Here is a 14,893-nt window from a genome sequence, read left to right on the forward strand (position 1 = left end):
GTGATCTCAGGGACTGTCTGTGTCATGCTTGCTCAGATTGTTCCAGAGCATCACTCGAGCAGAGTCCTCGCCAAACTCAAATGCATGTGATCCCAAATAAATGCACCCAATATTCTTATTTCGTATTACTCTTTTCCAAAGATCCAAGGTTTCAAAAACTATGGAAGTACTTCAAATGATCACAGTGCAAAAAGGTGGCATTCACACTGTAAAGATCTGAAGACAGACTACGGCAGCAGCACGGCGCAAACACAAGCACCTGATGAGAAAACACCCAAGAGCTATTGTGGAAGATGCACCTCTAGTTACTGCAGTCCTGCAAAGTGTCGGCTAGTTGGCTTAAGTATAACACAAACTGCGGTTAAGAGCTGTGATGCACACTCTGAATGCAAAGAATGCACACAACACCCAAATCATATTGGCATGTCTTACATGTCTAAACTGAAAAAATGCTACATTCTAAACAAGGCCTAACTTGGAACGTCCAAGCAGAATATCCAGTTTCCATGAACCCTAACAAATACTGAATACTGTCACATTCAGAGTGATCGTAGTGTGCATGTAAACGTAGGGAATGTGACCACTAGGTCTGATCGTAAGCAGGGTTTCCAGAAGCTTAAATTTGTCACTAACGTGCATCTTGAAGCAGCGGAGAGTACTTTCTCTTTTAGTAACAGGAATATTTGCAGGAAAGAGCGAAAGGTTTTGCTGTTTTGTATATTTGTAAGAAAAGCCTCTGCTTTTCTGGTGACAATGTGTGACTGGAAGTCTGTATAATAGACTGGCAGTTTAAACTTGGTTTCATCATCGTCACGTTTTACTTTTGCTTTAGTGCCAAGAGTTTTACACAGTGCTGCAGATTAACACTTTACCAGAACTATAAACACTGATAAAATGTTTATAACACAATATAACAGCTGAAAGCACATGCAAGAACATTTAGATACATCACATCATAGAATTACAATTGTGTTAAAGTCTATTGTTGTTTGTCATGTGTTTATACACCAACCGTGGCAGCATGATAGTCATTGACACATCCAATAATAAAAACTTACATCTGCTTACAGATAGAGTGTCACAAACCATTTGAAACAGGATTGCATAATGTATTGTTTAGCGTAGTTTGGATCAGTTTAATAGATACCACGGGCTTCAGAGTTGATTCGTTGAAAGAGGGTATCTTAGGTTAAAGGGATAAAATCAATATCACAAAGGTGACTAAGATAAAACAAACAAACAAAAAACATTACAGGATGCATTAGAGGAACTATACATGTATCCTTCCTAATCTAATCTGCATTGTCAGCTCTTGGAGTTTCTTACCTTGCTTCCCTCTGATGATGTACACGGACATGCAGGTAAAATCCGACCCAAAGACATTTTGTTTGGACACCAACAAACTTGAGCGTTGTCAGTTATCACCAACAACGTGGATTAAATCAGACACACGCGCGTACAAAGGTCAAGAAAGAGGATTCAAAAATCAAAAATGGACCCTGAAAAGATTCTGCCCATCGAAGAGTGAAAAGCGTCTTAACCAGATTGTGTTAATCCTCTTAGTCTGTGAGCATGGAATGACACTGGATGTCCCTCTAATAGCCCTGACTGGTTGCCTGCTTAGATAAATGGCTGCTTACTTAGGGGCACACCACCGGGTTCGATCCGTTGCACAGAGAGTTAAACATTGTCAAACAGAAGCAAATACTGATACACGAGCAAGACCTGATGCAATGTCTGACATTTGCCCCTTCAGCTTCAGGGAAGAGGCCCTAACAGAAGAAACTGATAACCCAAACAGATTATGTCAGAACAAGATGGTACGGTAGAAAGAGATGAAGATGAAGACTCTCAAAATTGGGAATTAAATTAGAATTTCCAGTGTATTAATGATTTGACATCATTAATTTAAATGGGTATGTCGCATGTATTCTTCCACTGCTGCTACATCAGTGTGCAAAGAAGACTGCAAGACACAACCTTAAGATGAAAACACACAACAAGAATCGACATCAGTGTGTTCCAGCTGAATCATTGATTTCTTATAGTGAGCAACCTAACCCAGCTCCAAGTACAGCTCATCCAAATGTTTGTACATGTCTGTTCTTGTCCATAAAATACTCTAAATGTCTCCAATAAATCCCAAGTTTGAACGCGCTCTCAGCAGCGCAGAAACATTTTACCAAAGGAAACAATAATGCGACCAGTCAACAAGTGCTTTAGTCTTTACAGACAATTTTAGCACCCTTAAAATGTGCTAGCTGTTTAAAATGTGTGACTTGTTGCAGGCTAATGTTCCATCATTACATCAATAAAACCATAAATTCCTTTGAGAGTCTGGTAAAGCCACAGACATTATCAGTTTATATCATCAGTCTGTTATTGTTGCACAATCTGTTGCACAAGATTAACGAAGCAGCCGCATCTGACCTTGAAACTCTTTACTATGTCCAATGAGGCAATCTGGAGCAGAATAAGACTGATCTGATCCTAAAAGTAGAGGGTGCAATCCTGGAAAAAGACTGATGACATTCAGCCAGTTTGAATATTTAGATAGTTAGCATTTGCCAGATTTAGCATCCACCTTGCTCCAACTGGGCGGCTGTGGCTCAGGTGGCAGAGCAGATGTCCTCTGATCGTAAGGTTGCCGCCCCTCCACAGTCAAAGTGTCCTTGGGCAAGACACTGAACCCAAAGTTGCTCCCAATGGCAGGCAGCACCTTGCATGTCAGCTGCCTGCCATTGGTGTATGAATGTGTGCGAGTGGGTGAATGAGAAAACATTGTAAAGCGCTTTGAATGCCGCTAAGGTAGAAGAGTGCTATATAAGTGCAGTCCATTTACCATAACTGCCCTCAGCACTTCTTTTTCCACTTGTTGCTGGAACTGTGTTGTGTGGATCAGTCCAAGCCACTTTGTTTCCCATTTACAGAGGCCAGGCTACATAAAAACACAGACAGCTAATGATCTTCCGAAGATATTTGAAGAATACGACAAAAAAAAAGGTAGGTGAGACAGAAGGTCAGGCAGCACAAAATAAGATTGTATCCCCAAAAACCTTGCTTATATGCTGCTTCGTAGCATCTCTAATTAGACCCCAATCACTCAATAACCATCAACATTTTTTAAACTCCACGCCTCCAGTTTGCAACAAAGGATTTCTGTTGGAAGTTTGAAGTCCAAGTGAGACACCTTAAATAACCTAATTAAATTTTGGAAAGTTTCCTCCAAAGACACATAAAAAAAATTACCCACAGACAGATAACACAGCCTAAAAGACACTCCTCATGATGGAGAGCAGTGTTCCGTTAACAGCCTCTTTTTGAACAAGCCAGTTAACAACAGAAACAAATGGCTGGAAACACTTACGTAGTCCTATGTGGACCTTAAACACACATCTTAGCTCACACAAAAACAGGATTTCAGCATCAGTGTGCATGAAAAACGATCATATGCATGTTCCAGCACAGAAAGAAACATTTCATTCATCTCTACACCAGAAAGCTTTCTCCACTCAAAGTGTGTAAGAAGAACTGGACTTTTCAGTCATGATGATTCAAATCTTGGCAAGCTGCTGTCTTAAACCAGCACTGCAAAGAATCACTGTTCCAACATAAAAAAAAAAAAAAGTGGAGGAGTTTGGCAGTGTGGCTCCTTCCTGTGATGCTCCATAACAAATCTGTACAAGCTTGTCACGAACCTGACTCTGAACTCCAGAATCTGCCGGCAGAGAACTGAGAAATAGATGAAGGAAGACAGAGGATTGAATTGAACTAGAGCTGCAACTAATTATTTTCATCACTGAGTAATTTGACAATTATGTTTCCTTCTTAATTAAGTTATGCGGCTGATAAAATGTCAGTAACCTGTGAAAAATGCTCATCAGAGCTCCTGAAAACACAAACTGAATATATCACACTACAACTCTAGAGCACAATATCAGTAAATATCCCTCTGCTTAAAGTAGCAAATTGTCATAAAGTAGAGACTGTAAAAATAAAAATAATAATCTGTAAAAAAAAAAAATTTTTTAATTGAAAAGTTGTGACAATCTGGCAGCAGGAGTGTTAAAAAAAAAAAACAGTATACTGTAATGTTAAAAAAAAAAAAAAGGTAAAACCTATGAAAAATAGCTGCAAATATCTTTAAAATTATTATATTTTTGCTAATTTATATACAATAAAACTGTGTAGTTTATGGTCACACATTGTAAAAAAAAAACTATAATTTGACATTTATAAAAATACTGATTTTATATTAGAGATTATTTATAATTTGATGAAACAGGGAAAATCTATAAAATTACAGTACGCTGTTAAATATTACAGCTATAACAGCTAATTTTACATTAGTTTTAAATGCTATATATATATATTTTTTTTTTTCTTCTTATCTTTACGGTGTAGGAAAAACTTAGCATTTAAGTTCAAGAATGACTTAATCACTTACAAAAGTCGCTGCAGATTGATTTTTTTGCTAAATTTTTAGCACTAAAATGACTTCATCAGACTGTAACGCCCCTGCAGGAGGAAGTTACATTAGTAGACAGACGTACAGCAGAAAATACGTCACACAGAGAGAGTGAGCTCAAACTCTGAACAGATCATAAAGTATAACAAGTATTCCACACATGCCTGAATGTTTGCCATCCTTTACTTACAACATTTTTTCTTTATCATTCAGACATTTTTCACTCTCTCTCCAGAAGCGACCCCTGTAAACTAAACAGAGTCTAAATGATCTCTGCATGAGATGAATGGGTGTCCTGCAAACCTAAACAAAGCAAAACTCTCAAGTCTCACACGTGGCTAGTCCTCGTTTGAACCCATTGCTGAATGCAAAAAAGTGGAAACTGCTGCACAGCGAAGAGCTGAGGACTTTTTATTGTAGTAGAGACATTTTCTTTTTTCTCATCTCAATATGTGAGTGGTTTGTTTTTTTATGGACGTCTAACAATGTTGACTTTACTTTTAGGGAAGTAATTTCTATTTGGCCAGTGCAATCCAAACTATATGACTGGTACCCAACAATACATCAGTCAGCGTAACCAACATGTATGGACAAACATGGCACTGAATCTGTTAGCCGTCTGCTGGGTGACAGATGAACATTTATGAATGTAAAATTGGTTTAACAAATTCAGTGTTACTGAAGGGAAAACAAGAAGTTACCTTATGAGGCAGCTGGATTCTGGCGAGATTCACAAATTTACTATCAGCGTCCTATGAGAAACAACTTGCAGCTATCGTGGCAACACTTAATCAGTTGGGTAATCAGTGAATTGTTTTTTGAGGGAAAAAAGACCATGTTCCTGATTTCAGCTTCTTCAGTGTGAATGTTTTCTAGTGTCTGTACTCGTCTATGACAGTACACTGAATATCGTGGCTTGTGGACAAAACAAGACATTTGATAAGGTTGTTGTAGGTATTTTCTGTCATTTTTCAGACAAAATAACAAAACGATTAATGGAGAAAACAGCTGAGAAAGTGTCAATGAAAATGATTGTTAGTTGCAGCCCTCCTGGCAGCAGTTTTAGGTGTGAGTTCAGCCATTATAGACTGTGACAGATGGTTCAGCCAATCACCTGCCCAGTTTTATTTGAAAGTGTGTCCGTCTTTCCGAGCAGTTTCCAAGGATGATTTTCAAATGGTTCTGGGTAGCAAACCATCTGTCATGGGCATACACATCTTAGGTTATAGGAAAAGAGGGTCAAACAATTTTAGTAGGGATGCACGATATATCAGCAACCACATCGGTATTGGCCAGTACCAGTGTTTTTTCCCCAGATATCGGTATCGGTCCAATGAGCCAATGTGTGCCTTCGTCTCTACATTTGATATTGCTGCTATTTCACAGATGTTTTTACTTAAATGGTCCTGGACTTGAACATTAAATATGTTAAAATGTTGAAATATGTTTTGCTTTTGTTACATAATAAAGAAGACTATGTGGTCTAGTTTGGTATGGGCTTCTTCTGAATAGTTTTCACGTTCTCACAGTGCTTAATTACACACATTTTTCAGTGTGAACAAAAATTGAATATCAACATCGGTAATAACGGCTATCTGTGATATCAGAAATCTTAATATCCGTATCAGCCAAAAATTTTAATATCGTACATCACTACATTTTAATATACAATAAATTCAATGGAAAGACCTTGTTACATGTTGAAAATTTGTTTTAACCCTCAGAAGCCCAAAAACCGCCAAGGGTTTGAAAAGAACATGGCATCTTAAAGTGCCATTTATCTTAAAGTAAATAAATAAGCTTACACCATTGATCAGAGCCAGAAACTGCAAAAACACAGAGAATCTTTGGATGTTCAACTTTCCCACTTGCCTTTTTTCAATTTTATTAAGTAAACATAAAAAAAAATCAACTGTTTTTTTTGTCTTCTTTTTTTTAATGACTTATGGGATTTTAACTGTGTGATATTGCACAGAAAACAAGTTTGAGTTCTCCCCTTCTAACTATGGTTGTAATGTTTCCACAGAGGTGCAGGACTTCACATTGTCGTGAAAAAAGAGCCCACAGCGAGGGACAGGAGTAAACAAACAAACACCTAAAAACTGCTTCAGAGTTCAGAGGGTTAATGTCAACATATGCTGGAAGTTAGTTCTGGATAAAACATTGACATATCTTTTCCTTCCAGGCTAATATGGAGCTCTTGTTAGCAAACATTTGCTTATTTCCTTATCCATCAGTTACATAACTAACATTATCAGTTTTTGGTTTCCCGAGGGCTCTACAGCTGCTAAATGGTCTGTTCACCGGCTAGTTATTTAAAGCTGAACAGGTACAATACAGTGCATTTTTACCAATCAAAACATCTGCATGCTGTGGGGAAAAAAACAACACTATTAAAGCAATGAGAGTGAAACCAGAATAGCTCAGCTCCAGGCTAGTCAGCTGAATAATGACCTGAAATTTGCTATAAAAGTCTAGATACAGATTGCCAAAGTGGGGCTACAGATTCAGCGATAACTGTCTGTGCAGCAGCTTTCACAATGTCACATTGTTTTCACACTGTCACTTCACATATCGTTCTTCTGAAACAAATCGATGATAGCCACTCTGCTTAACCACTAAGTAGAACTGTTTTCTTTAATGGAGCTGGAAGGCAGTGCATGACGCATCTCACCCCGCTACTGAGGAAGCCGTTCGGTTTATGTTGGTGCTCACTCTGTGTGCTGAAGATAATCCGCCTAATTGTCAAGTTACTGCTACAAAAACATCTGCAGTCATTATCAAGATAGAAAGTGCAGACCTGGTGTGTGGGAAGAATAGGAAACACTCCTCTCTTGAGAATAACAGAATCATAACAAGAAGAAGAATCATTTTTGTTGTTCATGTATCCACACCATGGTGATCTACCTACATCAGACATGAGGGAATACTGGTTGCAAGTATCATAGATTGCTTAAAGTATTACATTAAAGGGCTGAACTCCACAGGATAAGAAATCCTTAGTGATCCTCTGCAGGATTTTCCTTGCAGAAGCAAATAAACATTTAAGAAAATCAAATAGGAAATGGTGGGATTAAGCATTAAACGACTGGAAATACCCATACTCTGCTGTCTAAGCATAACGGGCAGAAATGAGAAAGTGCCGGACACGGGGTTTATGATTATGAAGGGATATAAAAGCAGGAGGATATATAAAGACAATGATTAACAAGCGGACAGATTGTGTACTTTGGAAAGCAGCGTGTCAGAACAGTGTGGACAGTAGCATTGGGTATCTATGATTTGTGACAGCTCTACACGCAGCTAAAGTGCAGACATTTTTCAGAATTTCCAGATATTTTATAGACCAAACAACTGACCAAATGAGAAAATAATGAAGTGATTAATCAACAATGAAAATAGTTGCTAGTCCCAGCCCTCCTTAAATGGGTGTTATAATTCACAGTTAAGCATTTTTGATTAAATCTGTCTATGTTAGGCTGTGCTGCAACAGTTAGTCAACGCAGTCATCAAACAAAAGAGAATAAATTCACCAGTATGGATTAATGCTTCCTTAGATAATAGATAATTTAAATATTAGCAGGATTTTTCCTACACAGAGGAAACCCCAAAGAAGTTTTATGTGTTCTCCCTTACTGTTTGTACCAAGAAGTAAAGGAACTCACCTGGGCCTAAGAATTGAGAGCCAGTTTAGTCAAATGGGTTTTACTCACTTAAGCAAACTAGATATTTATAAAATGGTCAGAACTAACAGGAAAATGCATAGATTCCTGTCAGATAAAGAAAGACAGATTTCATTGTCTTTACTGTCTGCACAGCAACAATAATTACTGCTGTTCATAACCCCCTTAAGGCTCATTCTAAGTCAGGAAAAACCCTAAATAGTGCGATGTAGCCCTAAAGCAAAGTGATGGGAACCTAAAAAGGCAATGCTGACAGCAGCACACTTCTGATAAACAGGTCAACATGCAGCGGAACTGACCATATAACATACAGAATGACACAGATATTTAAGTCAAATGTAATATCCTGATAGATATATAAATATATCCTGATGTGTACCCTGATATTATGACAGTGAAAAGCAGGTGCAGCTACAACTGACACTCCTAATCTCAAACTTACTGACAGTAATTGACACTGACAGGTCACATTCAGTACGCCTGAGACTAAATCTGTTTATAAATCTAAACTGTATGCCACCAGTTTTAATCTATTTTGGTTATCTTGTCTTGTGCATGAAAGAAAGGATTATGCGTGGGATAATCTCGTCCTGACTGGAGATAATGTTCTCTGTCACTGCCCACAACTCTGGACAGATTTAGATGTCTGGAATGGACAAAGATGCACAGATTTTTTAAAGACAGGCCTCATAGAAACACTGGGAAAAAAACTCAGTGACGAACCGCCATAGTTAGCGTGCCGCACAGCGCTGCGAGTGGAAACTGAGGAGCAACTGAGCTGCTCAGCATGAAGCAATGATGTCATGAGTTCTCAGAAGACTTTCCTTCTTTAACTCCACAGCAGCGAGGCACAGGTCGGAGGTCAGGGCTCTCTGATTAACTCTACGCTAATACCACTGGAAGGCTTCTCTGTACCGGCAGGTTATCCGACCTGTTTGTAGTGTTTTGGTCAGTGACGTGTCTATTTGGATCAGTATGACAGCTCAAATTACAGAGCTCTCTTCTTCGGTGGCCTGCACAGGAGAGGTCACTGGTTTTAAATGAACCTCAAACTGGCATTTCAAAGGGAGCAGGAGAGAAGGGCGCAGGGTTCACACTGCTCTGGTTCAAAATTAGGGCAGATTGTTTCTATACTGTAAATGTGGTTTAACCATCTTAACTCAAAGTAGTTTCTGGGTGTTTTCAGCTCCTTTAACATGTTTATCCACTGTGGGTTCAGTTTTCACTGCAATATAAATTTCTGCACTTCTATGGTAATATCATAAACCACAGCTAGAAGTAGAGTGAATTTATTTTTAGAAAAATGAAAAAATAAAAAACTGAAATCAACATGTGTATGATTGTTTTTAGTGCCCGCAGGTGTTACAGGTAAAACAACGGTGACTCTACGTGCTATAGATATTTTACTGACTACATTTTTTATTTGTTTCAATACTTGTCTCCTCTCTGTTGGGTAGAAACACTACCTGTAGTTCAAGAGGTTCCCAAATTCTGTTACTCAACTGTTGGTCACAACTGAGTCACTAATAGCTTTACAGTTGTGCCAAAAAGCAAACTTTTCTTTGTGTATTTTTGGCAAATTCCTATATGAAACACGTAGAATAAAGTGATCTTGATAACACATCAAAGTTAGATTTGGTCAAATTTCCCAATCGAATGGTACACCACAGATGAGCAGTTTTAAGTCTAAAATCCATTCTCTCTGTTTTTACAACTTCTTGCTCTATCACATGGTGTAATTGTGGCATTTTCTTTTAAAACAAAACACCTTTCAAAGCCGTGGTCTGGTTTTGGGTTCAACGTAGTAAAGATGAATTTGGGAAAAATAGAACATTCAACACTGGAACTATATCGCAACATCTTTCCAAAAAACATTTAGTAGCGGTGAACAGCTCACATTGCTAGAAAATGAAACAAGAGACCAGTCTCAGTCTTGCCCTTCGTCTGCGATATCTCAGCTCTATTAGGATAATGGATTGTCAAACTGTTATTAAGCCAAATTAAATTAGCTGAGCAGCACTGTTAGCAAACATGACACCACCCTGGGGGTGTATCATCCAGGAGATGTCGGTGTGTGTGTGAGTCGGTTGTGCTGACAAATACTGATTCAAGAGTTTTAAAAACAAAGGCATGAGTGTTAATAAAAGCACAGTCACGTTCTACAGTACACAATAAAAACAATTTGAATGCCGTCTGACTATCTGTTCATTTCCTGCTTCCTGCACAGCCATGAGAAATTGTCTCCAAAACTTTTTAAGGCCAAAAACGTGGAGCAACAGATGGAGAGTGTTGCACAATTTGTACATTTCCCCATCACTAATGTTGGTCATCACAAGGGGTGACAGTGAGCCACACCTATGGCCTGAAGACGTGTAGCATGATATGATTTAAAAAAGGTTTATAGGTCAGGCGAGAGCTTGAAATCTGACACACACCCATCAGGCTGCCGAGTTCATTAGATCCAGTCAAACCAGTCTGCAGCAGTGTCCCTGTAAAATGTTGTGTATGTTTAAAAGGCTGAGACAAGAAATTTGCCTTCCTCATTTTCCCCATCTGTTTCCTGAATAAACACCACAAAAACTACGTTCTCCTCTAAAGACATTATTGTTAGGCTAGTCTCAGTTTTTGCCTGTGTCAAGTGTTGCCATCACATTCGATATACAGAGCGACGCATTGGATTTTCCAAAACAACATTCTACAATCCCTGAAATCTGTCCTAAAGACATTTCTCAACCGCATTTCCTAATCCAGGCAGCCACAAATGACAAATGTCAAAAAAAACTTTATTAATTACACATATTTAAAGTAATGCAGCCTATAATGACATCCCTGTAATTATCTATGTGTTCATATAGATTGTAATGTTTAGTTTTTGTTAAAAATGTGTCAGAGAGGTGCTGAATCAAAGGCATGATCACTTTAGAGGACACAGATTGTGGTGCTGCTGAACTCCACATCATTATAACAAAAGTGTTTCTGTTGAGTAGCCGTCCCTCAGTGATAAACACCAACCAGCCACAACACAAAAACAACAGACAGGTTAAGTGAGTTACATTGATCATCTCGTTACGATGCAGTGTTTCAAGACAGTGTGGAGCATAGTAAAGGACATCTAGGATTTGTAGCAGCTCATATGTGCTTTTTTAAAAAGCTTTCATGTACAGCTGCAATGATTAATTAGAAGAAGGAAAAAAAGGTCTAAATCCTCTGATTCCAGTTTCTTAAATGTGAATATTTTCTGGTTTCTTGCCTCCTCTATGACAATAAACTGAATATCTTTGGGTTGTGGACAAAACAAGACATTTGTCCTTCTGGTCTTTGAGAAACAGTGAAAGATATTCTCACCATTTTCTGACATTTTTGAGTCCAAACAACTAATCAGTTAATGAAGAAAATAATCAAGAGATTACCGGACTAGCCGTGTGTGAAACTTTTCCCCCAGCACGACTTTTCCTCACTGCAAAAACTTTCAGGAACAGCTCAAGGAACAAGACAAAAAGCCCAAAGTGTTCATGCAGTCTGCAAACCCCAGACTCCAGTCTGACTGAGCATCCACAGGATGCACCGAAACAGACCCAAGGGACCACACAACACACAGGATGCGCTGCCAGCCCCTCAGCACCAGAAACCACAAACACCCCCAGAGGTCCTGTGTCCAGAACGACAAAGGTCAGAGCTGTTTAAGCAGCATAAGAGGGACCCACACAGTATAATTAGGCAGCTGGTTTGAGTGGTTTGAGTGTTGTGGCTGACAGCATAAAACATTTCCAGCTACCAACTTTAGGAAATGAAGTGTAACTTGGGACAGCTGATGACGAGAATTGTCTTTGAGGATTGTGAAAACACCTTCAGAACAGTGGTGGGAGCTGTTCAATAAACTTGTGAGCTTTTCAAAGATTGAAAGGCCAACTAGACAGGACTCATACTTAAAACATGGTCAAATCACATACAGCGTGGAAGAATGCACGATGACTATGACTTGTAAATGCAGGCAATGAAGTCAAAGAAGCTCACAGCATGAAATATACTTAGACCTTGTGCTGCCTGCTGACTTCATAACAACCCAACAAACATGAGCTCGGCCAAGAAGTGGCTGTTTGCAAATATTTTGACAGCAGGGACAAAATTAATCAGTTTACTGACTTCACAAGTGTTTTGCTTTCTGCCTGCGGGTGTTAAAGGGATTACTGACACACCTCAACTTAACTCTGCGTAGCCTAGATGTGTGCTCTCTTCATTCATCACAGTGTTGGCTTGTGTGTATTCAATTGACATGCTGCTGAGTCTGTTCTTGAATCACTGATTACTTCCTTTTATATGTAAAAAAACGAAGAAAAAGACTCAAGGTAATATCTCCAGTTGGTTTGTTTAGTCTGATCAATAGTCCAAAATCCAAATACTTGCGTTTCACTGTCATGTATGGGAAAGCATAAAATCCTCACATTTTTCCAAATGTTTTGGCGTTTAGCCTTAGCCAGAGTTTGTCTTTGAACATTGCTGAAATAAAATGAATGAAATGCAAAATGCTCATTTGCACCTTCACAGCACTGCAAAAAATCCTGTAACAATATGGAACACTGTGATGTTTAAAAATTGTAAAAAATAGTGGCAAATATCTGCAAAAATAATGACATTTATCTGCTTTAAATACAATAAAACAATTTTACATAACACAGTGAAGAGCAATTTAATGCTTGTAAAAATACTGACTTTTGACGTAGACATTCTGTACACCTTTGTCCTGTTTTTCTTGCCGATTTTTTAATATTCAGAATGTAAATTAACACCATGTAGATATGATATACACTTTACCAAAACAGGAAAAAAAGAAAAATAGAAGAAAAGAAGAAGAAAAAAAGTAAAGTAACAGTTTAAAAACGTGGTTGCTCTTTATCAATCCTGAATATAAACCTTTCTTTTTCTTTCAAATAACACCAAATACTTGTTAATTTTTTGCTGATTTAAATACGATAAAAAAAAATGAAAAAAGAGTTTTAAAAAGAATTTTATGATCAATGGAAAATGTTATGTAAAAGAAGAAATGACTGTTTATAAAAAGATTTTTTCATAATGTTAATTATAGTTTTGGCCTGTGTTTTTTTTTTTTTGCTTTTTTAGCAACAAAAAGACTTTTTTGTTTCCACAGTTTGTGTGCTTTCTTTATTTACTACAGTCTTCGGTGGTTTGTAGCCAGTTATCCTGTTAATTATTTTTATGATGACGTGTTTTTATGTGCCAAAAACGGAGAGAAAAGCTCAAGGTAGCATCCTCAGATGACTTGTTGAGTCTGATCAATAGTCCAAAACCCATGGACTTTAGTCATTTGTGGCAAAGCAAAGCATAAGATCCTCACATTTCTGCAAACATTTCTAACATTTATGCTTTGAAAACTGCTGAAACTGAAGGACAGTTTGCTCATTTGCATATTCACTGTGCAGCGTCACCTCAGGTTACTTCAGGTGATGAGTGTGTTTACCTTGTCGTCCTCTTCATCATCTTCATCATCATCATCTTCTTCGTGTCCTGGCGTCTCCTTGTCGTATCCTGCGCTTCTCTCGTCCTCAGCTTCGTCCACACATGTAAACTCCAGGCTGCAACCAGGCTCCTCTCCATCCCCGCAAACTTTCCCGTCCAGCGCAGCCGTCGTTTCTTCTCCCTCGGACAAGGTGTGTGAACCCGACGACGACTGACTGCGTCCGCTTCCAGACGTCGCACACCGTCGGTGCTCCATGACGGACACAACAGAGGCTAATGAACAGAGCCGCTAATTAACCTGCCAGCACACCTGTCCTGCTCATGGTCCCCCCGAGCCGCCGCACCGACACACGGCGACTCTTCTTCTTCTGGGGGTTTGGGTTGTTTTTGTTTTTTTCCTTGTCCAACTAAAAACAAAAAGTCACGACGCCGCCGAAAGTTACTGCTACCGGTTGAAAACGTGTACCGACCGTGTTTGTTGTGAAGGTGACCGGCGGGCAGAGGGCTCGGCTGCGGTAAAAGTTGCCCGTGTGCGGGTTCAGCGTCTCCGGACTGAGTCCATGCTGCCGTCAGTCTGCGGCCCCAGCGAAGCCCCGCCCACAACGTGCGAGGGCGACCAATCAGCGCAGAGCAGAGACCAAACCCAGCTCAGAGGTTCAGGCTCTGCAGGCTGCTGGGTCCAGATAAGCGTCTGCTCTGAGCTGATGTGGTGGGCACAGTCATTTGGTTCTGTGAGAGCCTGCTGCAGAGAAGGCTGCTGTTTCAGGACACTTGTTTACACCAAAGGAGAGTTTGCTTGTCTAATCCACAGACACTGGCAATAAAATGTACATTTTTGAGTGGAATAGACCTTTAAACCCATACCTGTTGGTTAGAGACTAATATTTTGGTGGAATAAACCCTTAAAACTAAAATAATTTTGACAGAAAGTAGCACTTTTGGGTGGGAAAAAAATTCAAAAACAAAAAGAGTACTTTCAGTGGAATAAATCTTTAAAACTATGAATAGTATATTAAGCAGAATAAACCTTAAAACCACAAGTTGTTAGCTAGGGACTACTTTTTGGATGGAATAAACCCTTAAAATTATACGAATTTGAACAGAAAGTAGGACTTTTGGGTGGAATAAAATTTCCAAAATAAAAATTGTATTTTGGGTGAAAAAAATCTTTAAAACTATGAATAATATTTTTTAGATGGAATTAACCTTTAAAATCAAAAATTCTTAGTTAGAAATATTTTTTGGTTGGAATAAACCTTTAAAACTA

At 38.8% G+C, this 14,893-nt stretch overlaps 1 protein-coding gene across 1 annotated transcript in view; it reads right to left on the bottom strand.

Annotated features, from left to right (window-relative positions):
* The window catches only part of LOC103353291 (microtubule-associated serine/threonine-protein kinase 4), a 46,752-nt gene extending 32,581 nt beyond the window's left edge, over positions 1 to 14,171 (bottom strand). The window contains exon 1 of the mRNA XM_008276190.1: positions 13,628 to 14,171. Coding sequence (XP_008274412.1) covers positions 13,628 to 13,882 — 255 coding nt within the window. The 5' untranslated portion in view covers positions 13,883 to 14,171. The remainder of the gene's footprint in view (positions 1 to 13,627) is intronic.
* Positions 14,172 to 14,893: the final 722 nt, after the last annotated feature.

The sequence above is a fragment of the Stegastes partitus genome, unplaced genomic scaffold, assembly GCF_000690725.1.
Source record: "Stegastes partitus isolate 25-593 unplaced genomic scaffold, Stegastes_partitus-1.0.2 Scaffold66, whole genome shotgun sequence".
NCBI classification, from domain to species: Eukaryota; Metazoa; Chordata; class Actinopteri; family Pomacentridae; genus Stegastes; species Stegastes partitus.